General features: G+C 42.9%; 2 protein-coding genes across 4 annotated transcripts in view; both read right to left on the bottom strand.

The window, feature by feature from the left end:
* ARK2N (arkadia (RNF111) N-terminal like PKA signaling regulator 2N) overlaps positions 1-13,640 on the bottom strand; it is a 63,083-nt gene extending 49,443 nt beyond the window's left edge. For 2 of the 3 annotated variants that reach the window (XM_066615789.1, XM_066615791.1), the window contains exon 1: positions 13,449-13,640. The gene's annotated coding sequence lies outside the window, so the exon portion shown is untranslated. Of the gene's footprint in view, positions 1-13,390 lie in introns of all 3 variants that reach the window. The other variant, XM_066615790.1, reaches the window with a different exon arrangement.
* A 3,080-nt stretch (positions 13,641-16,720) lies between these two features.
* HAUS1 (HAUS augmin like complex subunit 1) lies at positions 16,721-26,339 on the bottom strand. Its single transcript, XM_066613485.1, has 9 exons — positions 26,269-26,339; positions 25,738-25,912; positions 25,431-25,566; positions 23,771-23,905; positions 22,300-22,423; positions 20,780-20,845; positions 19,111-19,182; positions 17,764-17,811; positions 16,721-17,011 (listed from the first exon to the last, which is right to left on the bottom strand). Exons 1-9 carry the CDS (start codon positions 26,287-26,289, stop codon positions 16,958-16,960), a joined length of 831 nt encoding a protein of 276 aa, XP_066469582.1. The 5' UTR covers positions 26,290-26,339; the 3' UTR covers positions 16,721-16,957.
* Positions 26,340-27,433: the final 1,094 nt, after the last annotated feature.

Here is a 27,433-nt window from a genome sequence, read left to right as displayed (position 1 = left end):
TTCACCTCTTTTGGGAACAGGGATGCCCCGGGGAGTTGTGTCTGCCCAGACATCCTGTCATGCAGCTTTTTGAGATGCAGGGCAACACACGCGACTGCCCATAGTGTTCCTGTTCCCCAAAATAGGTGAAAGTCATGCGGCGACCTGGTGGAATGGTACGCTGCAATCCAAAAGGGGACCGCATTTCTTAACACAGTGGTCTCAAGTTTGGCAACCACTGGTCTAGATTGGTATCTGAAGGGAGACATGATTGAGACATAAAATTATGCATAGGATGGATAGAGTGCAGTTCTTTTTTCTCTTGCATGACAACAGAACCAGGAGACATCCACTACCATTGACAGGTGGGAGAGTAAGAAACCTCCAGGTTTTAGAGGTAGCTTATTTCTGAATGCCAGATGCAAGGGAGTGGCAACAGGATGCAGAAATCTTGTTGTCTTCTGTGCTCCTGGAAGCATCTGGTGGGCTACTGTGAGAAACAGGATGCTGGGCTAGATGGGCCCTTGGTCGGATTGAGAAAGTATGTAGATCCCATCCCTCAGTGATTTCTCTAGGGACCAATGATCATTAGCTTGTTTATAAATGATCTAGAGTCAAAGGGAGTTGGTTATGTTTTGCAGAAACTAAGTTATTTGGGATAGTGAAAAACCAAGTGGAGAATGAAGAGCTTCAAAAGAATCTCCAAACTGGGTGAACAGGCAGATAGTTCCACAGTTCTCTAAACTGCTCAAAACACCAAACTGCTCCTGGGTTTCCTTTAGAGACAGTGCTTGAATAAACAGATCATTTGGGTAAGGAAACATGCAAGCTCCCTCCTCTAGACCAGGGGTGCCCAAAGTTTTTGGCAGGAGGGCCACATCATCTCTCTGACACTGTGTCAGGGGCTGGGGGGGAAGAATTAATTTACATTTCAAATTTGAATAAATTTACATCAGTTTACATAAATGAATATATTAAAGATGAACTTATATGAATGAATGAAGGTCTTGCAATAGCTCAAGGTCTATAAAAGGCCTTGCACAAAGCAAGGCTGCCCTTTGCTGCCGCTACTGCATCACAGACGTGAAACAGCAAGCAGTGGAGGGAGCCCTCATCCCACAGCTCACGCGAGAGGTCAAACAGTCGCCCTCACGCTGAGAGCAGTTGCGTCGGGCCAGTGCATGCTCTAACAAATCTCTGGAGGGCCAGAGGCTCATGAGGGCGACATTGAGAAGCCTTGAGGGCCGCAAGTGGCCCCAGGGCTGGGGTTTGGGCACCCCTGCTCTAGACTACTTCTCTGACAGCTTGGAAATGAGTGGTTCAAAGGCTCTCTAAATTATCTACCTCCTGCACAGTATATATCAAGGAGGCAGGCTCAAAGAAGAAGATCTGCATTCCAGGATCTGAATCAAAGACATCTATTAGCTATTGTGTCCATAAACATAGAACTGGCAGATATAATTTTTTTAAGCCATTGATAAGATGTCTCAGCAAAGGAGGCAAGTGCTCCATTAGCTTATTCACTCAAGCACATGGCCAGACATACTTTGTGGCAGAATCCTCTAAAATGCACTTTAGAGCAGCCTGTTTCTTACTGTTTGTCATATGTCATTCAGTTGAACGGTTCCCCAAAAGACAAGGGCTGCACCTTTAGACAAAGCAGCAGTTGCTGCATCAACTCGGGAAACAAAACCAAATTGCACTTCAACACATCTGAACAAGTAGAATTTAAGGGTAGACTTCCTCACCTTTAAGCTCTTCTTATTTTCTCTTTAATAATGTTCAAAGCTGGGCATGAAGCATGCTGCTTTCCTACACTTTTTTTTAAAGCTGCCTTCATAGCAAACAGAAAGTCTGCTATCTCCTTCTTAGCCCCCCCCCCCCCCCACACACACACACAAGTTTGGAGCCAAAGACAAACTCAGAAAAACAGAAATAAAAGCAAGTATTAAAAGTTGTGTGGCAACTGCGGAGTTCTAAATCTACATTACTTTGTTCTTCTGCAAAGTCATATAACATATTAGGTATCATATCTTAAACCTAATTTAAGCTAATAACCAATAAACTAATTTAAGAAATAACCAATAAACTAATTTATTGGTTATTTCTAAAATACGTTTTCAACAAAAAAGTTTCTGTGTATCACATCTACTCATCGAATTCATAATTCACTACACCCGTTTTCCCCTTCACACACAGGAAGTCCATAAATGGTCTCTAATTGTACATACAAGTCTTTACTGACTTATCTTTAAGAAAAATCATATGTTTGTCCATTTCATTTTGTATTTGATAATTTTTGTTGTTTTAAAATAAATAAAAGTTTGGAGCCAAAGAAATATAGATGCTTTCAGATAGATTTTTTTTTTTTTGTATTTCCTGCCTATGAGTCAGAGGGACCAGTACTTAACATATAACATATTGAGTAGCACAAGAGAATCTTGAGTGTTTATTTGGCTTCACTGGTGACTAAAATTCAGTGCAGGGACCTGCAAGACATATTGAAACAAGGGAAGCTTATTTATTTATTTACAAAATATATACCCTGCTTTCTCTCCCTGCCAGGCACTCAAAGCCGCTTATCAATCACAGCATCAGTTACAAAGTGACCCATATATCTGCTAGAGTCAAACTCAATTTTTTAAAACCCTGTCTTTGAGATGCAAAATGTGGGTAGATGGCATCATCGTAAGTATTTATTATCTTATCTACTTCCTGCAATCATACTAGTTATTGTGGTTTTAAAATATACTAGTTCCAATATTCTTACCTTTCCCTTTTAATCTGTGATTAAAAACCGTGGGCATGTACACAAGTTCTCTTTCCATGGAACCACCACATCAGTGACTCATAAAATAGGTCACTCTTGGTTAAACAAAAAATGCACAGCCAGATGGCTGAATCATCTTGCTCTTAATTCAATATGCAAAGTAATGGCTCATGTCCTATAGCAGTGAATAGTGTTGAATTTGGACCAGAAAGATCCAGATAGTTAAGTCACTATCTTTCAACTGACCTACCTCACAAGTTGGTATGATACAGGTATTGCAATATACAATCCTGAAACATATACACAAAAATTTTATACATATATACATGCTGAAATTTTAAATTTTAGTTCATCAATATGCAGATGATACTCCTTTCCACATGTTTCCAGAGTATCTATGGAAGTTGCAAATGCCACTGCCTGGAAGTAGTGGAGGTCTAGACAGGGGTCAATAAACTGCAGCTTAATCCAGATCAGTCAGAGGTGCTCCTTCTTAATAAGAATCTGGAGTAAGCAACATTTCAACTTGTGTTAAATGATATTGCACACTTTCTGCCAGAATACATGTGGATGGTGATAGCTGAGACAAGTGTTGCCCTTGGCCACTTTGGGCTGGTATAACTGCTGCACCCATTATTGAAGTCTGCAGATATAGCCTTAGTAATACGTTTAGTCACTGCAAGACTGGAATACCATAGTACAGTGTTTCTCAAACTGTGAGTCAGGACCCACTAGGTGGGTTGAAAACTAATTTCAGGTGGGTCCCAATTCATTTCAATATTTTATTTTTAATATAGTAGGCTTAATACTACCATGGTATGTGACTGCATTTGGGAAAATGTTACAGACCTGTACTTTTACAAGCTACTATATATATTCTTTTAACAATGGTAGTAAATGGAACTTACTCCTGGGCAAGTGTGAGTAGGGTTGCAGCCTAAGATTGTTAAAAATTTTCCTGCTTGATGATGTCACTTCCAGACATGACATCACTGGCGGTGGGTCCTGACAGATTCTCAATTCTAAAAAGTGGGTCCCGGTGCTAAATGTGTAAGAACACTGCTGTAGTATGTTCTATGTCAAGCTGCCCTCAAAGAACATCTGGAAACTTCAGCTGCCGCTGTGAGATACAGGAAGCTGGACTAGATGGGCCTATGGCCTGATCCAGTGGGGCTGTTCTTATGTTCTTAATGTAGCAGCCAGGTTACGGAGTGGGTTGGCCCAATTTGCTTCCAACTGAACTGGCTGCCAATACATTTCTGGGTTCAATTCAAAGTGCTGCTTATCACCTTTACAGTTCTTAACAACTTGGGTGCAAAATACATATATGAATCTATGAACCTGCTCACTTTCTAAGATTATCTGGGGAGACTCTTGCATGTTCTGCCACTGACTGGATGTACTGTAGGCACGTTACTGGGAGAGGGTATACTCAGTTGCTACACTGAAACTGGAATTTAGGGAGATCAGTTCTGCCCCCTTGGTGTTCTCCTTCTGCCCCATAGCAAAGACATTTTGTTCTGGACAGCATTTTAATTTTATAGTGCTGGTTGTTCTATGCATACTCTTGATTTTATTGTTGAAATTTTTGGTTGAAGGCTTTTTATTGCTTTCTATATTGTAATTCTATGCTGTTCGGAATGCAAGAAAAGTAGGATATAAATATTTTAAATAAAATAAATGAAGGTTTACCCCACGCGTGTCACCCTGAAACCCTTTAAAGAAGATGAAATAGTGTAACAAAATAAATTCACAGGCATTACTTCACTTTGCATGCTTCAGGCAACCATAGTCACTGGGCAGGAGCAAACCCTGGGCTGCATCTTGAATTAGTTGATTCCCTGCAGTTTAGATACCTGGCACAGAAATAACCAACTGCACAGTTACAGAATACGCCTGCAATTTCAGTGATTAAAAAGGCAAGAAACATTTGCCAACAGCTCATACCTTGTTTATGGCTACTGTGCTTGAATGAAGAAGCTTTCTATTTTAATAATTATTGGTTGAAAAGTCCTTCTCATATTATTCCTTATCAAGCAGTAAACAGCATGCAAGTTTTCCACTGACACAGAGTTCTTAGGCAGAAGCACAAAGAGCTAGCAGCCAGTTACATGTTATCGATAATGCGGTATTATCTAAGGCCAAGCCTAGTGCAGAAACAAAATTTTTCGGTCCATAGAAATGGCAGCCTATGGATGAAACCTTTCATATTCCAAACAATACTAGCAGGATAGTACAATAATCTATTAAAGCTGCAATTCTAGACATTTGTTCTGTATGTAACCCATAAGTGGCTACCATCCATCCCCCTTCCCCCATTCCAGTTGGCTGTCCTGGCCAGGCTTCGCTCAGCAGAAGCTGCAGCCCCAACTTGTGTTGAAAAGTTTCTTTGCACCCCACCAGTGCTACGGATGAGTCCATTGTCAGATAACATTTTAAAATTTTATTTACAGCTTCTATTATAAAAATATTTCTTAAAATAATGTATTATATAATTGTATATAATAAAATAATTGTAGTTTATGATATTACAATTAAAATTAAATGACTACACACACACCACATTTCTCAATGTTTAAATTCTAATACAGTTTCTCAACGTGTGTTCCTTGGAGCCACTTAATTTAGTCAGTTACTCATTCTTTCAATTTATATCCTGCCTTTCTCCCTGAAGGGCTCTCAAGTTGGCTCACAACGGCATCAAAATTCATATAAATCACAAAACACATAAAAATATAAAATACACATGTAACGCAACATTAAACCCCTATCCCCCCTTCCAAAGTTAAGTGAAACAGAAATGTTTTTAAGTCTTGCTGGAACTCTCCAGAGAGGCGGCTGAGCATAGATCCTCTGAAAGCATGTTCCAGAAATGCAGTGCCAGCACAGAGAAGGCCCTGTTTCTCACTGTCATACCCTTTACCTCGGATGGTGGCAGAACTGTTAGAAGGGCTCTGCGATATTATCCAAGGCAGTGGTTCCTAATATGTGCATCACAACACCCTGGGGCGTTGTGGGCTGCCCACTGCCTGGCAGCAAGACTGTGGCACAAGCCTCCAGAAAGCAGCAGGAGGCTCAATTTGGCAGGCAGAGCTGCAGTGCACAAAAATCACAAGCTGCGAAAAGGCCCTCCCCGCCCACCCTTATCTCTTACCATTGTTTGGAGGCTTGGGTTAGGCCTCCAAATCTGGAAGTGAATGGCAGTGACATGCTTTGTCACCATCCCTCATGTCTGGTTTTTCAGGCAGTTTTTCAGGCAGCAGTGGTAAATTAGGGAATTGCTGACCTAAGTGGACTGTATGGGAGTAGGAGATACCAAAGGTACCCTGGTCCCAGGCTGTAAAGGGCTTTGGAGGTCAAAACAAGCACCATGAATTGGGCACAGAAATGAATTTGCAGCCACTGCAGTTGCTAGGGCAGTGGCCCAACAGACTCAAACTGCCAGACCCAGTAACCACATAAGCTAGAGTGCAAAGAGCTAGAGTGCAAAGAGACAAAAAGGTTTGAGAACTTCTGTTTTAAAACAATTTTAAATGATAGTAGACAAACACATGCAGGTTTGAGTGCTTTACCCACTCCTCTCTAACTTGTCCCAAAAGGAAAGCTATACAAATCTTTTAATATACTTTATTAAAAGTAAACAAGGTGATTGGGTTCTCTAGAAAACTTGATTACAGCAGACTAACATTCTTATCTATTTTACATATAACAATGAGAAAAAGTGTTTTATAAATAATCGACTCTGAAACTTTCACAAAAACTCTGCATTTGCAAGTATCTAGATTCTGTAACTCAAGCTAGCATACTTCTAAACCAGGGTGCCCAAACCCCAACCCTGGGGCCGCTCGCGGCCCTTGAGGACTCCCAATCTGGCCCCTGGGGAGCCCCCAATCTCCAATGAGTCTCTGGCCCTCCGGAGACTTGCTGGAGCCCATGCTGGCCTGACACAACTGCTCTCAGCGTAACAGCCAACAGTTTGACCTCTCACGTGTGCTGTGGGACGAGGGCTCCTCCACTGCTTGCTGTTTCACGTTTGTGATACAGCAGTGATAACAAAGGAAAGGCTGGCCTTGCCTTGTGCAAGGCATTTCATAGGCCTTGAACTATTGCAAGACCTTCATTCATTCATATAAGTTCCATCTCTAATATATTTGTTTATGTAAATTTATTGAAATTTGAAATGTAAATTAATTCTTCCCCCCCCCCCCGGCCCCTGACTTAGTGTCAGAGAGATGATGAGGCCCTCCTGCCAAAAAGTTTGGACACCCCTGTTCTATACCAACATGAAGTTAAACAGTTTAGGAATCATCTTACTTATTAATCCCAAGATAAATTCCATCCATTTGTTTACAGTTTGCTTTCTGCTAAGACCAGGGATAATGAAAATAATGCTAGCTACGTATTGCGATCATGTTTGTAAGCTCTCACAACTCTGCAGTTAGGAACTGTTCTGAATTCTTGGATTTGGTTTCTATAACAGTACAAAAAGAATAAACAACTACATTAGCAAGAATTTTATCACCCAACTTGTCAGTACTCTTTTGAAAACATATTATAAATATCCTGGGGATGATATTTCATAGCAATTGAGATCCATAAAGATCAGCAACTTCAATTCTCAGATAATACTAAGACTCTAAAGATAAGGCACTCTTTCTTAAATTTAACATATCTGAGGAAAAATAGCAAGTTGGAACTTTAGAAGAACAAACTTGGAAGCAACTCTGCAAATTTCACAAACAGAATTATCTTTCATTTTTAAATGCTGAAAACCTAGGCACACTCAGCATGGAGTGGACTCCATTGAACCCAGAGAGATATACTTCTGCATAAACTTTCACAGGATTAGACTGCAGTTCTGAAAAAGTATACAAGTACCAGCATTTGTTGAACTCTTACAATGAAACTTTGTTGATAAATTCAAGTGATGCAAAACCAAAACATCTTATTTCAATATCCAAAGTGAAGAGACAGTTACTGATGCCAGGCTGGGGGCCATAAGGGGTAGAGTCTTCCCCATAGTGGCACCAATATAATGGAACTCCCAGTCAAATTGAGAACTACACCTTCCCCGGCTGATGCTGCTCCTTTTTGTTTGTCCATCCCACCTTAATTTTGGTTGGATATAGCATGTTTTTTGGTTACTGGCTACTTAATTCATTTAGGGTGGTTACGGGATGCTACTGCTGGATTTAAGCTATTGCTATTATTAATGCTGCTGCATCTTATGTATTTTCTATAGTACTTAATGACACTGTATGCTAGCTACTGATTTTTATTTTTTCTTTGAGTGAACTTAAATGAATATAGCAAGCCCCATTATCAAGGGGGAGGGCTGGTACAAAAATAAAATAGAAGTAGAAGGAAAAGCTGCAGCACAAGAATATCACTGCATTATAAATCTCTCAAAGGTATTTATAAGACAAACATCTAATGCAGTTTTTCAGTGACCCCTTTGACTTTATCATTTGTGCACGTTGTCATACTTGCCCTGGATTTTTTCAGTGAGCTTTAAAAAACCAAACACACACCAACTATTAGTCATATGTGAAACTGTGAGTTGGTACATGAATTATCCTTGCCCCTAATTTGACACAAATTTATCTCACCCTACTCTTTAAATAGCTGAAAGTATACCTGGAATTCTCTCATTTTTATTTTCAAAATCACTTTTTGAAGAAGGCTAGATTGAGGTACTGTGTCTGGGCCAAGGTGAACTTTACAGCTGAACAAGGAACTGAACTCAGGTCTTCCATATCCAGACCCAACACTATAGTCTTTCCCCCTATTGACACTATTGGATGTCAAAGGATGACACTATTCAAAGACAGGAAAGGAAAGTGTTCTATAGCCATTATGCTTTGAGAATTTCCCAGAAAATTGCTCCCAAATGTAGCAAACTGGCATGCTAAGTATAGGCTAGCATTGGCAAAGATCACACAATTACATGAGTATATGCCAGACCCTGGACCCATCTGCTCCGTCTTTGTTCTCAAAATTACATGTGATCAGGTCACAAAGTTGTTCTCACACAGGCAAACCGATCCTTGAAGTTGCTACTGCTACTGATCCTCCTCCTACAATTGATCCTGCTATCTGCATGGCTTGCAGATGTTCAGACCCTCACTGTTAGGTAAATCAGTGGGCTAGTGCCCATCAGCTAGCAACAAAAAGTAAGAAGAAAATAACTAAAATTGACAGATAAACAGCATAACATGATCCAATGACACTGGCACTCAGACACAGACACTTATTTTAGAAAAGCACACCACCGTTAAACTTCATCAACAGCTATGGACAACTTATGGGGGACTAACTTTGTTAAACTGTCATATAGCCAAATCTGCTACTAATTTACAAACCTGATATCAATGAGTTTTCCAAATTAACTTCAACAAATCTCCTTCTACAAGGGAACTCTCTTGCTGAATTGTGCTCTTGTTACATTCGTTTGTCTTGCTCACACCTGTTACACCCACCTCCGTCTCCTAAAATAAACTAAACTGCTCTGCAAAGGCTTATGCCTGTGTAGTGCCAAGTACAATGGAGCCATGAACCTTGGATTGAAGTCTAATCACTGCCAAACTTCCAATATATTCCACTTTTCATGTATGAAAGATTTAGGCTTCAGTCCTCAGCAGCTTTAAAGGGCTAGTATAAACTTCAGATAACATAGGAATACAAGTAGGATAGACAAATCTATAACCCGAACCTCTTTCTTCATGATCTCTCCTGAACATCCTTTTCATCCATGAAAAAGCACACAGGCAGGATGACTAGGGAAATTGGCATGATTAACTAGGGTTGATAACATTACACTGCAAGTCTCCAAGTAATAAAAATCCACTCTGGATCAGTTTCTTGTGTTGGTATGAGACTCCTTCAGATCACCAGTCATGAAGATAAACAACATGACAGAGACAAGGCAGCCCCACAAGCAAGTCAGTTCTATTGCTCAGAATTGTTGCAATGAGACCCTTATCATATGCTACAAACTCAGAAACCAAGTTTTCCCAAACTATCACTATCCTGAGAAATGTCAAATGAAGCATGTGCTTGTCAGATTCAAATAACCAAGCACTAGTTTTTTTTCTTTATAACTTTGCAAGGTCAGGTGGTGGCTTTCAAGGGAACTGCTTTCAAATGTTTCTTTAACTACCTAAACATACAAATAGAAGCTTGAAGTGATATTCCATTTTTCCCATATGTCAGTTCAGACCAGGCAAAGTACCAATACTCTGGCATCCTTCTTGGTAAAAATTTTTAACACCTCAAGGACGGTGAATAAAGATCTAATTTTTAGTTTCTTTGGCCCTTACACACACCCACCAGCAACTGAACTCCTCCACCTATGGAAAAACCACCTTGTTTTTATTGCTCTGTTTTTCTAGGACAGATTACCCCCCTTCCTCCCCACAAAAAACAGACATTCCTACTGCAGAAAAAGAAACTAAAGAGTCACACAGGAAGGAATCCCACAATTCAAACAAGAACATCAGTTGTTACTACCAGCTTATGGACTACAGAAAAGTCAATTCTGTAATGTACACAGGAAAATACAGTATTACCACAAAGACCTACCAAAAAAAAAAAGCTAGATCCATTAGTGCTGTAGCATCTTTCATACACTCTTCAGTATTTGCAAGAATATCCATTCACACTTGCATACATAAGTCACAGACAATAGTGTTTTATGTTTTTTTAAAAAAACATTAAATATCTGAACTAAACCACTCAAACACTGGGGAAAGGCAGAAGTGGGGAGAAGTTACAATATCTAAAGGTAATTGATACATCCAGATCACATAGGCAGACTGACAGATCAGGGAACATTAATCCTAGAAAAAATTGTTATTATCTAAAATGGTTATATGCTTTTCATTTGCTTGTGGAATTATAACTGAATTGTTTAATTCAGGACCTTGGTTATCAAGTATTCCAAGTCTTTCATTAACTACAATGATGGATTTACTACATACCCACCTATATGGAGCTGGATTAAAAATTAACCATTATTATAATACAGTTGACCTTAGCTGTCTATTCTTATACAGACTTCATGCCCCAACTAAACAAACCTGGCATAAGTTTATGGCATTTGATTCATTAACACAATTTGTGTGTGTGTGTGTGTGTGTGTGTGTGTGTGTGTGTGTGTGTAAACAAAAAGCAACACATTACAATGCATTTCTAGTTGCAACTATATTTTCTTGCTGTTTTATCAGGTCAAAACTCACAAAGTTAAAGGGGGGAAAACCTATGAACAACCTATCCTGCTGAAACCAGCAAGCTCATACCTGAATCTCATTACATTTCACAAAACCAGACTTGTACTGGTCCCCTGGCTATTTAGAGAAGTGCTTTGCTTTGAATGATTTATTGATACTGTCTTACGATCTCATCTTCATATGTTTTACTATAAGCATTCAAAAAAGTATGTCCTCTAGCATTATGAATATACCTGATTACATGACCTACAGCAATCATTCTTACTCAATATCCCATAGGGCTTGAAAAGATAACTACTAAACCTACAAATTAAACTTTGCTGAAGCAATGTGTCAGGTCACAGAAACTCAAAGGAGCTATATTTATCATTCACTGTCATTAAACCAGCTGAAAGGAATTCTTGACTCGAAGGCCAGTCAGTTGTATTTCAGTTACACCTCTGGCTTATTTCCATCTTCACTAACACTGGTAGATAAAATATTTAGAAGCACAAAGCAGAGGAGGGGAAGCAGAAGAGAAAAATATGCAAACATCTAGAATATTTTCAGACCTAACAAGAGGAAACCTTCAATGCAAATCATATCACCACACTACAAAGGAAAGGGCAACCAGCATCCAATCTGAAATAACATTTAATTGAAGCCCTTGGATTAGAGTGGATTAACAAAGGTGTGTACATTTTAACTTGCTCTAGGGAAAAGACTTTATTCCTAACTGTGTCTAAAGTTTGCTGTGCTTGTCCTTTGCTGTGCTTGTCCTTGCTGCGTCTAAAGTCATGGAGGTTTGCTCTTCATGAGTATGTGTGAAACTGCAATCCTGCAACTGCTGGAGAGCCATGGAAAATACCTTTGCCAATCCTGCTCCTCACCCTTTATGTACATGTACAGTAACTATGGCAATTTGGTTTCTGGGGAAATCATTCACTTCAGTACATTAGACTCCCTTAGGGAAAAGGAACGAAGACGCCTCTGCTTCTTTCTCTTCCATCCTGAACTACAATTTCAAAGTCACCTCATTTGTCTGTCTCATCTACTGATATGGGACTTCCCTTTCCTGAAATAAAATGACTGAAGGCCATAACCCAAAAAGTACAACAAATATGCAATAAGCCTCCCTGAACTTAGGAAAACTTGCATTCAGTATCTATATTGGGGGGGGGGGGGGAGAAGATACTGGATTGTTAGCTGCCCTGGCACAAGAGCGAGGCGCATCATCATCACCACCCCAAATCAATGCTCAAAGAGACAGCCCCCAAGCCCTGTTTCCCACCTTTAAAAACATGACAAGAAACAGCAGATGGGAAAGAAGAGCAAGAGAAAGAGAGAAAAGATGAGAGAATGTCTTCATATTTCACTATTCCAGGGTATCACATGGAATAAACTGGAGTGGTCAGACCACAGCTCATGAAACACATGAGGCTCTTTGACATATAATGTGTGGTTCTTGGAAATATGTTGCCTGATCTCCTTTTTTGCATCACAATTAATATAAAAGGTAAATAAAAAAAATTTTCAAGCTTGATAATTATTTGCTGGATATAAAGTGAGAGTCCACTAGATTAAAATAGAAGTTTACTGTTCATTTTGAGTAAATATATTTAAGGAACTTAAATGTTTCTTAAACATTGTAGCTCTCAAATGTCTCCCAAAATGCCTTAAGTTTCTCATACGTGGCTCTGACATTAAGTAAGCTTGGTCACCTCCGACATAAACAGAAGGCCGGAAGAGACGAGTGCCACAGAGTCACGGCTGCTGCGTTCTGTCTGCACCCAGATCAGGATGTAAAAATGCAACCAAACGCCCTTCTTCCCCCCCATCCTGTCCCTGTCAGCAGCCAGGGCAGAAGAGTGGCTGTAGTCTTTGGGGGCTGTGGCAAGCGTGGAGCTCAGACCAGGGGCTCTCTCTTCCTGCCGCCTCCACGCACAACCCACAGCGGTGTCCAAGGAGGAGACAGCTGCCCCATCACTCCAGACAACGGGGGGCGGGGGAAGACACATGCCAACTCAAGGGTGGTGGTGGCTGCTTTGACCAGCATCACCTCCCCTCTTACCCTCCTTGGTCCCAAGATACTCTGGCAGGGGGCAGAGGAAGACTTGGGGGGCGGGATAGGAAAGGGGGCAAGACTGACCCTCCCCCCAGGATGAACTCATCAGGACCAAAAGGTCTCTGTGAGCCCAACACTATGCATGTCTACTCAGACGTAAATCCACTAGTCAATGGGGCTTACTCCCACATAAGCGTGGATGGCTGGAGCCTGACAGCCAAGCCCATGCATGCCTACTCAGAAGTAAGTGCCATTACAGTCAACGGGCTTACTCCCAGGTAAGGGAGTCAGGGCGTGGGGCCTGACAGCCCATTCCTGCGCCTGTCTACTCAGCAGCAAGCGCCATCACAGTCAACGGGGCTTACTCACAGGCAAGCGCGGGCGGATGGCAGCCCGAGCCCGCAGCCGCCAAGGGTCACTCACTCACCAGGGCCGCCGCCGCCACGGCGCCTCCCGGCCTCGGGCCCCGCGAAGGGGACCAGCTCGGGCATGGGGGGCCGCGCCTCCCTCCCGCCTTCCTCCACCAGCACTTCGGCCGCCGCTCGGCCCGGCAGGAGGGAGGGAGCGCCTGAGGAAAATGTCACCGCGGGCAGCAGGCCGCTCGGCTCGAGCTCGCTCCTGCGTCACTTCCGGTGGCATAGGCGCCTCGGCGAGACAGAGGGCGGGGCCGGAAGGAGGAAGGGAGGCGAGGCACCAGGCCGCCGGAAGAGCGATCCGCATCGCCCTCCCCTCGGCTCCAGACGGCGAACGAGAGAGGCGGGGCAAAGCGTCGCCGGGGCAACGCGGCCACGCCCCCAGCCGACTTCCCCAGAGGCCGTTTAACGGCTGTAACGGTCGCAGCGGCTGAGTGGGGTGGAGGGGTGGCCACGCTGACCTGAAGCGGTGCACAGCAGTTGGGCAGGGACAGGCCCCGCTGGGCGCTCACGAGTCACACAGCCCTGCTGAGCTTCAGTAACACCATGTTGCACACAGCCTCACTGTGCCCCTATGGGCTTACTCACGAGTAACACCAGCTTTCACACTGGCCCCAGTGGGCCTACTGCTGAGTAACACCCCATCTCAGAAGTAACTTACTGAGGCCAATGGGCCTACTCCCAAGTAAGGCACACACCATCTCCACAGCGCCTCACTGGCCCCAATGGGCCTACTCCTGAGTAAAGCACATACCATCACCACAGCCTCGCTGGCCCCAATGGGCCTACTTCTGAGTAAGGCACACACCATCTTCACACAGCCTCGCTGGCCCCAATGGGGTTACTCCTCTGTAAATCACCCACCATCTTCACACAGCCTCGCTGGCCCCAATGGGCCTACTCCTGAGTAACACACACCCCCATCTCAAAAGTAGCTTACTGAAGCCAACGGGCCTACTCCTGAGTAAGGCACACCCTATCTTCACACAGCCTTACTACTGAAACAGAGACGCCTGCGTTGGCTCGGTCATGTCGTGAGAATGGATGATGGCCGGATCCCAAAGGATCTCCTCTATGGAGAACTTGTGCAAGGAAAGCACCCTACAGGTAGACTGCGATACAGCTGCGATACAAGGACATCTGCAAGAGGGATCTGAAGGCCTTAGGAGTGGACCTCAACAAGTGGGAAACCCTGGCCTCTGAGCAGCCCACTTGGAGGCAGGCTGTGCAGCATGGCCTTTCCCAGTTTGAAGAGACACTTGGCCAACAGTCTGAGGCTAAGAGGCAAAGAAGGAAGGCCCACAGCCAGGGAGACAGACCAGGGACAGACTGCACTTGCTCCCGGTGTGGAAGGGATTGTCACTCCCGGATTGGCCTTTTCAGCCACACTAGACACTGTGCCAGAACCACCTTTCAGAGCGCGATACCATAGTCTTCCGAGACTGAAGGTTGCCAACTGACTCCAATGGGCTTACTTCTGAGTAAGGCACACACCATTTTCAAACACCTCTAGTAGTAAATGCTTATTTAGGCCCTCCCTGCTGCGCCCTCCTGACAAGGGAGGCAACACCTGCTGAGTGTCTGCTGTCCCCACACCCATTAAGATGCAGCTGCTTTGCTCAGGGGAAAAAGGTGACCGTCAGCAAGTGCCTAGGTGTGAGTAGCTGGCTGAATGAGGGTCTGGTTCTGGACCTCTGTGTGGGCTTCCCTGGGAAACCTCTGACCATGGGGCCAGGCAGACCATGCCTGGTCCAGAAAGGCTCTCATGTTCTTGCCCCTAAACGTGCTGTGACTGAGGGGCTGGACCCACTGGTGTAAAATGCCCCCCTCGCCTTCAGAGCCAGTTGTGGCTGCAGCCTATGCATGTCTTCTCAGAAGTAAATCTCATTCTGGTCAATGGAGCTGCAGCCACAACTGGCTCTGAAAGCAAGGGGGGGGCGCTTTAGCCAGGTGCCTGAAGGAACTTAATGTCTTGCACCCCCCCCCCCAAACGTCAGTGGCCACACCACCAGCCCACAACTTCTTTATGCCTTTCAAAATAGTTCAGCAGATTTCAGCTAATGAATGAAAAGCAGCAGCCTTTCCATATGAACATAAGAAGAGCCCCTTTGGCTGGATCAGGCCAAAGGCCCATCTAGTTCAGCTCCCTGTATCACAGTGCCCCCCCCAGATGCCTCTGGGAACACTCAAGACAGAAAGCATGGGAGGCGAAGGGCCAGAGAGAGGCCAGACCGGGAAGGAATCCAGCTGGAATGAGGAGTTCTATGAAAGACTAGAACTATTCAATTGTAAAAATCCCTATGAGGGTTTAGAACAGCCTGCCTATGTAAACTGCCTTGGATTAAAATCTGAGGAGAAATCTGACAACCAAGAAAGGCAGTATATAAATACCTGTATAAAATACCTGCATACATATAGTTGCCTCACCCTTGCATCTGGCATTCAGAGGTAGCCTACCTCTAAAACCAGAAGGTTGCACACACCCATCATGGTTTGTCAGCAGCTATTGACTTTTCCTTCAGAAATTTGTCCAATCCCTTTTTAAAGTCACCTAGGCAAGACGCCATCACCACGTCCTGTGGCAAGGAGTTCCACAGATTAATTGCACACTGGGTAAAGAAATATTTTCCATGTACCATTGCTCTGGCAAAAGTGTTCAGTGAGTAACCATATTACCGCTTTGTCCACAGAAAAGCAACGCAAGAGTCTTGGGCACCTTAAAGATGAGCACATATGCTATGGCATTCAGGTTAGTAGGACAGAGGACACTTCACAGCAGGCACATGTGAAGCATTCCTCAGCTGACAGAACACTTCATGCACCTGGCAGATGGGGCTCTGACCCATAAAACCTGCTACCACAAGAAGTTATGTATGGCACCTCCCACATACAATCTAAAAAAATTATAGTCAATTTACTCTTTTTTAAAAGATCTGCTGAGCAGTTGATTCAACATTATAATCAAAAACACTTTTCAGCTGATCAGCTGACTAGTGAAATCGCACTTGAATCACTTTTAAAAAAATATGGCAGTAAAGGACAAACATCACATGCTCATATCTGGTAATAGCCACGGCACAACCAGTCACCATGAAGCTTATGACTGGCACAAACCAGAGCCTTCAAAGTAGGCAGGCAAATACTGGTGGTTGCAAAATTTCTAGTTTGGTGGCATTTTTGAGCTCAAAAAAGTTCCCTTGAGGTTAATCAAATCTTGAACTACTTCTGCTCTATTTAGAGCACCACCTGGAGGACAGCTGTCAAGCCATTTAACTACAAATGCAAATGATTCAGAAAGGTTTTATTGTCCATTCACATGGAAAAAAAATAGAGATCGTATACAAAATAGAAAGGCTGTATAACGTTTCTTTAGGGACCAAAGAGAGTGAGAGAAGATGCTACCATCTGAAAGGAAGGCAAGGAAAGAATACCAACATCTACAACATTTACAAGGTAATAGAGAAATTGACCCTTTCTTCCCACATCAGGGTCATTAGGTAAATTGATGATTGCTTGATAAGGGTTAGGAAAGTGCTGTCATATCCACCTTGGTTGAAAACTCTGCTTCAAGTGTTTCCTAGGAAGAGAAAAAGAAACCAGTGGCAATACTGAGTACTTGGAGTAGAAGGGCATCACCTATTTGCTATACATGGATAAATAAATACTATAACATGAAACCTGTGCAAAATTGCATGTTGGGGAGATGTGTTGCAGATGCTAGAGTCTGCTCCCAGTTCCTTCTTCTGATAGTTGGTGGGGCGGATGACAGCACAGCAGGCTCCAGGAGAGGTCTATAAAGCTAACTCAGTTTCTCAGGGTTGTAATCCAAGGCTGGGATTAATTTATGCTAGAGAACCACAACTCCTTGGTACTCCCGTTTCATGATTGCAATGTTGCATTAGTACAAAGACGTATAGTCCTTAGTTCCAATAAGGTGTGCATAATCACACATCACCACTGTTAGATTCCTTCAATTCAATCAGGCATAGCACAAGGCACCAATTATCACCTACTTCAGCATAATTTTTTATAGATGCCAATAGGATGGTAAATAAAATGGTGGAAACATTGGAATGCACATTAAGATGACCATCTTCCATCTTAAAATACCACACTCAGAACGAGGCAAGAATATATTTAAGCTACAATAGCAAAGCAAGGATTCCTGTGGTGGCCTGAGGACTAACATTGCCTGGCTCATCCACTATAGCACCTTTGTCCCGCACTAAACTGGACAACACTAGTGTAGGGAAAATTGCAATATCCCAGAAGTTCAGTTTGTTCATCTATGCAATTAAGGTCATTTATTAAATAAAAAGATGCACTCACCAGCTCTCTTTTTGCTTCTGCAATTTTCACTCGAGCAAGAGAAGGACACTAAAAAAAATCCAATAATTCAGGGAGTCACAGAGTTTGCCCATTATCTTTTCTGAATTTTCCAATACAGAAAATGGTTTATGGAAGTATGCGCCCTAAGCACTTGTAACTGAAATCTTTCCATGAAATACCCAATGGTAGCCATGTAGAAGGATTGGCTTGGAACAAGAACAGCAGCATTTGGCACCCACCCAAAGGTTGCCAGCTCCTTCATGTTATTTTTTAATAAGTGGAATGTCTACCCTGCCATTCCACTTTAAAGAAATGGAGGTGTTCAAGGCATCAAATATAGCATTGAACAACAGTAGCTAAAGACACACCACCAAATCAATAAATATAGAGCCAACAGTTAAAAGTTAAAGTATTGAGAAAACCAGATAAAAGGTTATATGCAGCAAAATCAAATGATTGCTGAAAGAGAACTCAGCAATAGGCAGCAGACCACCAGGAAAGTGGGGGACAACTAAACTTTACAGGGCACAGACTATCACATTCAGGATGCCACCAGAAAAAGAGGTCTCCCACTCCATTCTTTGTTATTGTCTCATATGCTGGGAACCACCTGGGGCCACTGACATCATCTGCCCCACCCAGTGCATCTCCTGTGTCAAATTCTAACTGGTAAGCTACTGAAGTAGGGTTTTGTATTCTTATCATTGTATAAAAGTGCAAAGAACACTGATGACATTATAGGAACAATAATAGCAATAAATGTGTGTTTTAACACCATCCTTGAAGTGGGGAGTCATTGTCCTGCCTGACACAAGTGTCCCCGTAGGCATAAAGTATGTACCACACACCATAGAGCAGCTGTGCAAGTATCTGTGATACAGACATCAGCTCAACCACTGTCCCTCCACATTCCACTTTGTCTGGAATGTTCCACATTTCCCAGCTCATTCCATTCCCTCAAAATTCCACTTGCCAGTCTGTATGCCATGGCCCTCTTTGTCCAAGCCACAAGAGGAATACAGCACTGTCACAGTAGCAGCCTCTATTGGCTCATTCTATTTGAGAAAACTAAGCTTTGAAACACATTTTGGATACTAAATATAGCTAAAGGAATAATAGCTATTCTAGAACCTTAACAGAAAAGGAAATGATAAATATGTTTCAAGGCTTTTCCATGTGTCACCTAACTGGCAATCCTTGCATCAGGGTGAACTTGAAAAAGCATAAGAATATAGCCTGTTGAAGGCAGTATAGAAATCTTCGAAATAATGAGCTTTACTCAAACGCACACCTAACTCAAAACCTACACTAAGAGTACAGGACAATGAAAATAGGGAAAAAAGTTACAGGTGGAAGGTCCCGATACGACTTCAGTTTCTTCTTCATAGGCGATGTCTGTTTCTTTAACTCTGCCAGTTTCTGTGGATAGAACACAGTACAATGAGGCTAAACTTTGTTGACCAAATAAATAAAAGCATAGTTAAGTTTTTTTATATACAGAGGAATCCTATGTGTGTTTACTTAGAAGTGAGCAAACTATGTTCAATGGAGCTTAAGTGTACAGGCATTTTAGCTGCACTCTCTGCCATAAAATGATACCCAAAGCAGTGTGCAAATATAGGAAGTATCGAGGAGAGATAGGGTTGTAATCATGTGGGACTTCCAATTATCCACATATCGACTGGGTCAATTTGTGCTCTGGTCACAAAAGACAGACCAGATTCCTTGACTTGCTAAATGACTGTGACTTAGAGCAGCTAGTCAAGGAGCCCACCAGAGGACAGGTGACTCTGGATTTAATATTGTGTGGTACACATAACTTGGTTAGAGATGTACATGTTCTGGAGCCATTGAGAAACAGTGACCATGCTGCGATCCGTTTCGACATGCATGTTGGGGGAAGAGTTCTAAGCAAATCTGACACAAAAACCCTTGACTTCCAAAGGGCAGACTTCCTTCTGACTAGCCTCCTCATTTGGGGGAAGTTAAAAGGGAAGGTAAAAAGAGTCCAATCTTTCCAGAATGCATGGAGGCTGTTTAAAACAAAGGTAGTACAGGCCCAGCAGAAGGGTATACCACAAAGGAAGAAGGGTTTGGCTGAGTCCAGGAGGGTGCCCACATGGCCAACGAGCAAAGTTAGAGAAGATAAAAGGGCAAGGAAGCTACTTTTTGTAAATGCAAGTCTTGCCCTAATGAGGAGAATAAAAAGGAACATAAACAGTGGCAAAAGAAATGTAAGAAGGTGATATGGGAGGCCAAGAGAGACTATGAGGAGCACACGGCCAGCAAAATTAAGGGGAATAATAAAAGCTTCTTCAAATACATTAGAAGCAGGAAACCTGCCAGAGAAGTAGTTGGCCCTCTGGATGGTGAGGGAGGGAAAGCGGAGATAAAAGGAAACTTGGAGATGGTAGAGAAATTAAACAAGTTCTTTGCATCTGTCTTCATGGGAGAAGACCTTGGGCAGATACTGCTGCCCGAACATCTCCCCCCTGACCAAGGAATTAAGACAGATAGAGGTTAAAAGAGAAGATGTTTCAGATCTAATTGACAATTTAAGGATCAATAAGTCACCAGGCCCAGATGGCATCCACCCAAGAGTTATTAAGGAATTGGAGAATGAAGTTGCTGATCTCTTGACTAAAATATGCAATTTGTCCCTTAAAAAGGCCACAATGTACAATTACCACAGTTTTGATTCTGATCTTGTACAAAGTCATATTTTGTTTTTGTTATTTTCACATATTCGTTATACCTCTATGCAGTATTTTCTGCATTCTGTTCTCTTGAAAAACTATCAGTATTTCAATTCCTCCTTTAGTACAAAAATCTGGACCACTCAGACATCTGAAACACACTCATTAGAGAGTCATTTGGATCTGAGCTCATAATCTCCAACAAACTTGCATATGAGTACCATCTGGATAAATGTTATTTCCTTTCAACCACCCAGGTTAAATGCCAACTAGCGTGTGTCATTTTAGAATACTGTCAATATGTGCAGCATAACACCCACCTCTGAGAGATTCACAAGAGACCCATGAGTCAGAGACGCATCCATGCCACTCAAAGAAAGTTGTTCCTGCAAGGAGGAAAATGCACAAACAGGAAAAAGCAATGACTACTTATTAGTGGCAAATTCAGACAGTAAGTAACATAAATTATCCACAGGAAAAAGACAAAGAGATGCAAAGAGCCAATTTGCTGTTTCCTATCTAATGAAAATGCAGCAGGAACCCCAGTCAACTTTATGAACATAGGGCAATGCTTTATACCAGGCCACACATTTGGGCCACCTAATCCAGCATCATCTACTCCAAAAGACAATGATGCTCAGGACGTTCCCCATCCCTGCCTCTGATTCCTTTAACTGGGGGTGCCAGAGATTGAAGCTGGCACTTTCTGGAGGCAAACGTACTCCAACACTGAGCTGTGGGCTCTCCCTACAGTGGAAGACTATAGGCATCCATTTAGTTGCCTCTCACAGCCAAGTCCCAGGACAGAAGGGTACACTATCAATACTGGTGTGGACCAGTACTTCCAAACAGCCATTCAGGGAGCATACCAGTAGGCTTCTCCAACACTACAGATTTTGTGCTTTCTAACGCATATGCCCATCTAACCAGTGGCAGACCTCCCCATAGGCTTGATGAGGCCAATGCCCTAGGCACAGAGCTTTAAGACCCTGCAGAAACCACTGCTAACTGGGTAAAAGGCACTTTTTAAGTGGGTGCTCTTATTTAGCAGGGGGAGAGTAACTGCCCCTCCTCACCCCAGCAGTGTCTTTTCTAGTGGGTGTCTGTTGATGTGCTTTTGCATCTTTTTAGATTGTGAGCCCTTAGGGACAGGGAGCCATTAGTTGTTTGATTTTCTCTGTAAACCGCTTTGTGAACTTTCTGATAAAAAGTGGTATATAACTATTGTTATTAATATTAATAGTAATAATAATAATAATAATCAGCAGCAGCAGCAAGAATTTTAGGTTAAGCAGCACACAGGCTGGATACAAAACAGCCCTTCCCACTGACATTTCTGGATAAAGCAAACAAGGGTTATTCAAACCGAATCCCTCCAGGGAGCTGTTTCAGATAGAGATTAAAGTCTAGTTCTCTTTAAATGTTGCAAACCTGTATCTGAGTTGTACAACTCTAAGATTACAATTCCCCCCCCCCCATACACTTGCTTTCTATGTGAAGGGAGCATTCCTGAACATTCTATCATGCAATCCTCCACATGCACTATGAAGTGCCCAGGTGCAGTTTCCCCACCTCAGTGAGAATTAGGACATTCCATCATAATTCCCAGGTAGGTGTAACCACATTCACAATAAACTCAAGTTACTATGGCACCACCCTCTATCCAATCTGGACCAAAAGCTCCCAGGAGCAAGGACCTGCCTCTTTTATCTGTAAAGAAACATGTATACCAATGGTGCTGTATAGAAGAATAGTCAGCAGGTGGTTCCAGAGGTCTCCACCTTGGGCACCGAGCTGTGCCTTCCCTGTAGTAGTACCAGTAGAAGGGTGTTAAGCTAACCTCTGCTGCCTTGATTCTGAATTTGAAATTCTCAGTTTTGTCCTTCAGGAACTTCATGTTCTCGGTGCGACTATCAGCTTTGGCTTTTTCTGTTACCAGAATTTCTTCTGTTTTCGTAAGGTCACTAAAAAAAAAGTGGGAGAAAAATCTCTTTTCAGAAATGAAAATATAGAAATGCACAAAAGCTTCTAGGCACAGGTCAGGAACCACAGCACACCCAGTGACTGCTCACTTGCCCCTGAACAACTTGAGAACTCTGAATACAAGCTCTGGGGCACTACACGAATCCAACGCAACTGGAATTGCCACCCTAGAGCCTCTAAGCCCAGCAACAGCTTAATCACAATTAGCTCTCAGGGATAACTTGTCATCCAGATCACAAACAATGCACCTAAATGAGGAAAGGCTCCTCTTTTGAACATAAAAGCAACTGCAGTAAGGTCCACCTAGTAAAAGGCTTAACAATTTTGGACCAAGTATATTAAAGATTGCCAGTTGACACATAAATCCATCCATCCTATAAGAGCCCAAAGGGAGACAATCTTCCCTCTAGCGAACTCCCTGACAGACCAGAACACAGCAAGTTATAATGCAGTGAGAACTGGAACAGTATCAATCTGTTGTCTTGTCCAGTGCTTCTCAAAGTTTCTGCCGTGGCAGACTGGCAATTTTTCCTCCCCAATGTGCCATGGACCAGCAGGCACATGACACATCAGCTTACCTCATCTTTCCCATATCCTTTCTAGCAGTCTTGTAGCCTCCTGCAAGGTTTGGCATGTATTCTAGTCCTAGGGCAAATCTTAAGAGAAACCAGGAGCCACAGCCAATGGCTGCAGACCACTACTAGTTCAGAGATCACAGTCTTAGTACAGATCTAAGACCACACATGCAGGAGAATGAAAAGTAAAAAAGACTGCAAATAACGAACTGCATTCACTAATGCTCTCCTTCAGAAAAAAGTCCTGCAAGTAGAAAACTAGTGCAACGGTTTATAGTCTAGTGTTTCTTTTCTCACCTATATGCTAGTAGCTTTAGTTTTTTACTTTCAGGGAGGAGGTTTTTGTGGACAGCATAAAAATGGTACCGCCAACCTGAAGGAGTAAAGTCCATTCTACCATCTCATTCAGCTGTATGTGTATATCACCATAACCAACAATATACACTTAGCATGAGGACACAGCATGCAGTCTGACTACTACAACTCAGCTAATCTAACCCTTTAAACTGCCTGAATGAGAGACTGCCTGGGACCTTACTAAGCCACTTCTACGTTCCTGAAGAAAAAGCAGGATATAAAAATAAAGACAAGTTCATTTGTTGATTTGGATCTTACTTTTCAACCAGTCTCCCCAAAGAAATTCACAGCATACCAACATAAACGTCAGTAGCCTTATAAAGAACCAACTCCAGTGCAGCTGAAGAAGAAGGCATCCAACAGCTGTCCCCCCTTTAAGAACTGTCCACTACTCACTCTTGAAGGCGTTTTTCCAGCATCAGCGCTGAAGTGAGCTTTTTCCTCAAATTAGTCAGTTCAAGCTCCATGTCTCTGTTTTTTGACTCTGCTGCGTACAGATCTGAAGTCAAGTCATTGATGGCAGGAATGAAGCTAAAGGCAAGAATAGATCAGGCTGATCAAATTATCAATTTAAAAAGCAGTGTTTGGATATGCATGAAAACCCTGGTTCTACCTACTGGCCACAAGCTTAGTGGAATATCTTGCAAAGCACTGCTTCTCAAATCATGGGTCAGGACCCACTGGTTGGGTCATGAGCCAATTCCAGGTAGACCACCATTCATTTCAATATTTTATTTTTAGTATATTAGACTTGACGACAACATGGCATGTGACTGCATTTGGGGTGATCTGTACTTTTAGCAGACTACAATGTATATCCTTTTAACAATGATAGTCAGTGGAACTTGCTCGTGGGTAAGTGTGAATAGGATTGCAGCCTAGGATTGTTAAAAATTTTCCCTGCTTGATGATGTCACTTCTGGCCATGACATCACTTCCAGTGGGTCCCAAGAGATTATCATTCTAAAAAGTGGGTCCTGAGTTAAAAAGTGGTTTGAGAACCACTGCAGCAAAGAATACCACATTCAACCATGCAGTTAAGACCCTCAATGCACTTTCAAGAGGAGAAAACACCCATATCTCTGAAAAACACTTTCACATAACTGTTACCAAATACCATTTGACTCACAATGTTTCTCTGTCTATGATAAAGTGAAAAATTAAAGGCCCAATCCTATCCAACTTTCCAGGGCAACTACAATGTGGCCTAGAGAAAAGGGAACAAATGTTCTCTTACCTAGAGGAGGCCTCCATGACTATTCCCCTACTGTATGATGCAGCACATGCCTCATTGGCAAGGCTGCACCAGCACTGGAAATTTGGATAGGATTTGACCCTCAGTCATCTCCACAAAGGAAAAAAGAACTCTGGGATATCCTGATATGTTTTTAAGGTTATTATACTAGTTAATATTTACAAACATTCTTTGTCTAATACTTTTCAGAATCATTTTATAGACATTCAATTCAGTTATGTAGAATGGAGGGGCACCTTGGCTGCTTTCCAACAAACAAAAGCCAGGAATGTTATATTCCTCTGTATGGATTTCAGAAAGTCCACCTTAACCCTGGACTGTTTTGAAAGGCTCTATGCAGATGTACAATCCTTGTTTTCACCACCAGAAACATTACATTTAGTGGAGTCATGTGCAGATACCCCAGAATTTTTCTTTGCTTTTCAGAGAAAGTGGACATGTTCATTATATCTGGCAGAAGGATTCTGAGAAATGCAGGTTATACAGTGGGAATATTTACATGAACAAGCCATCCTGGAGCAACGGGTCACTCTCCTCTTTAATGGTTCCTCCTTGCCTTGAACTTCTGTCTCAGCAAGAGCTATCCAGGAGTTTATGCTACTTTTGATATTTTATGTTTTTTTTTTTTTATTTGATCATTTTTATAAGCCAACTGGGTTCTTAAAAAAACAGGATACAAGTTCCTTAAGTGAAAAAAGAAAGCATGATGTTCTGAGATTGAAGTAACACTTGGGGCGAACCTGGTCAAAACACAGTTCAACCAAGTTCCCAATGACAGAGAAAACCAACAGCAGGCCCTACCTTGCAAGGGAAGTGTCCTTTGTTTCTAGGGCTAAGGCAGTATCCACCAAGGTATTCAGACAGCTGGTGCTGGCCTTAGACAAGCTATTGAAAGAAAGATTCAGACTTTCAGTCAGAAGATCCTGTAGATATCTACCTGAAGAAACAGAATACACTTTTTAGGAAGGAACTTTGGACTATCCAAACAAGACACCTTCATTGAAAGGGAAACATGAGGTGCCTACTGCATACAGCATTCTAAAACAATTCTAATGGGGAGGAGGAAAAGAAACACAAGGATTTTTGAGGCATTCAAATCCATTCTCACCCTCTGACTCATATTCTGCTGCTTTCTGCTTCATGTCATCAATTAACAGGCTGACATCTGCATTTCTGGATTCATTGCATTCTGCCAGCTCATACAATATATCAACAGTTCGTGCATCCGTCTCATACGATGGGATAGGTTGATCCCCAAAAGTCTTTTTTAACCACAAGGCAACCTAACAGGGATGTAGGGAAAAATATGCAGGCAAGGTATGAATAGTGACTATTTACCCTAAGCTTAATCTTAACACTAACAGTGCATAACTTCACAATATATACAATGCAATTACAATATATTAGGTCATGACCCATCAGTGGGTCCGGACCCACTGCCCTGGTAGGAAGAGGGGGGGCAAAGGCGTGGCCACAGCAGAGAACAGCTGTGCTCTGGCTGCTCCTTGCAACTGTAACTGTTCAGGTTGTCACTTGCTGCAACGGTAGCCCAGCCTGAGCTGCCTCCTACCCCACCAGCCCTCCCAGGGCAGGTCCTGCCTCCCCAGAAGCACCCAGGACCAGCTCCCGCCTCTCTCACCTTGCTCAGCTTCTCCTCCATGCCTGCCCGGGCCTCCTGCACTACAAACCTCCCGCCTTTCTCCTCGGCCCCTTTTTTCTGCGCAACCCGTCGCGAACAGATGACCTCACGCGCGCGGTGGCTCTCGGGCGTTGTAGTCATCGGAGGCAACCTGCCTGCCTGCCTGCCTGCTTACCTGACCATTCAAAGGTGTTTTCTGAACAGGTAGAGTCCCTGGGAGGGAGGAGGCAGGGGAAGCAGGCGGTGCGTGTGATGCTGGGTCTGGCTTTGCAGCTGGCAAAGGAGCAGAAGCTGGTGGCAACTACAGCTGCTTGGGCACCCAAGTTCAACACCAGATGCAGGAGTACTCTTTCTTCTATATTCATAATCATCCTCATCTTATTCTTAAGAAGATGAATGAATCAATGCACGAATGGAAAAGCACAGAGGCTTTAGCTTCTTCTAATAGAGAAAATTTTCTGACTGTACAACTGTTGACGAGACAGACTCCACCTCGACCCCAATATAAACTTGGTATGGCAACATTCTCAGTTCTGCCTAGAACAAGCTCTGTTTGTGTGAAATATGCAAGCTAATTAAAATCAAGGACTACAGAAAGCAGTTAGAACTGACTAAGATGAGACAAGTGCGAGTTAGAAGGTATTCGCTAAAATTGTGTTGCAAATAAGGTACAATGCTAACTGAACTATATAATGGAACTGCTTATGCTCTCTTATGAGTTCCTCACCCTGTGGGGAGGGGGAGCTACCTTTGATCAAAGAATACAGCTTTCCTTGCCAAATCCACATTTCAACTCAGCCTCCTTTATTTCTGCACATCACGTGAATGTCGGCTCAGAATCGGGGGCTTCCCTCTTTCTGCTACAACCTTGTGCATGTCTACTTAGACATAAGTCCTATTTATTTCAAAGGGACTTACGTGTATAGGTAAACGTGTATAGGTTTGCAGCAGAATTCTCTCATCCTCCAGGGAGAGCCCAGAAGTGACTGCCTTACACATTCCCCCCCCCCCCCCACACACACACACAAGAACAGCCCTGCTGGATCAGGTCATAGGCCCATCTAGTCCAGCCTCTTGTATGTTACAGTGGCCCACCAGATGCCCCAGGGAGCACACAAGACAACAAAAGACCTGCATCATGGTGCCCTCTCCTGCATCTGGCATT

This window comes from Tiliqua scincoides, chromosome 2, assembly GCF_035046505.1.
Source record: "Tiliqua scincoides isolate rTilSci1 chromosome 2, rTilSci1.hap2, whole genome shotgun sequence".
Taxonomy (NCBI): Eukaryota; Metazoa; Chordata; class Lepidosauria; order Squamata; family Scincidae; genus Tiliqua; species Tiliqua scincoides.
This window is presented reverse-complemented; position numbering and strand designations above follow the sequence as displayed.

Coding starts and splice junctions, on each gene's coding strand:
- HAUS1 (XM_066613485.1), bottom strand. CDS start 26,289: ATGGAGGAGAAGCTGAGCAAG. Junction 22,424..23,770: donor CTGGAAAAACGCCTTCAAGA/GTGAGTAGTGGA, acceptor CTTTTTTTTTAG/TGACCTTACGAAAACAGAAG. Junction 19,183..20,779: donor CTCTTGTGAATCTCTCAGAG/GTGGGTGTTATG, acceptor TTCTATCCACAG/AAACTGGCAGAGTTAAAGAA.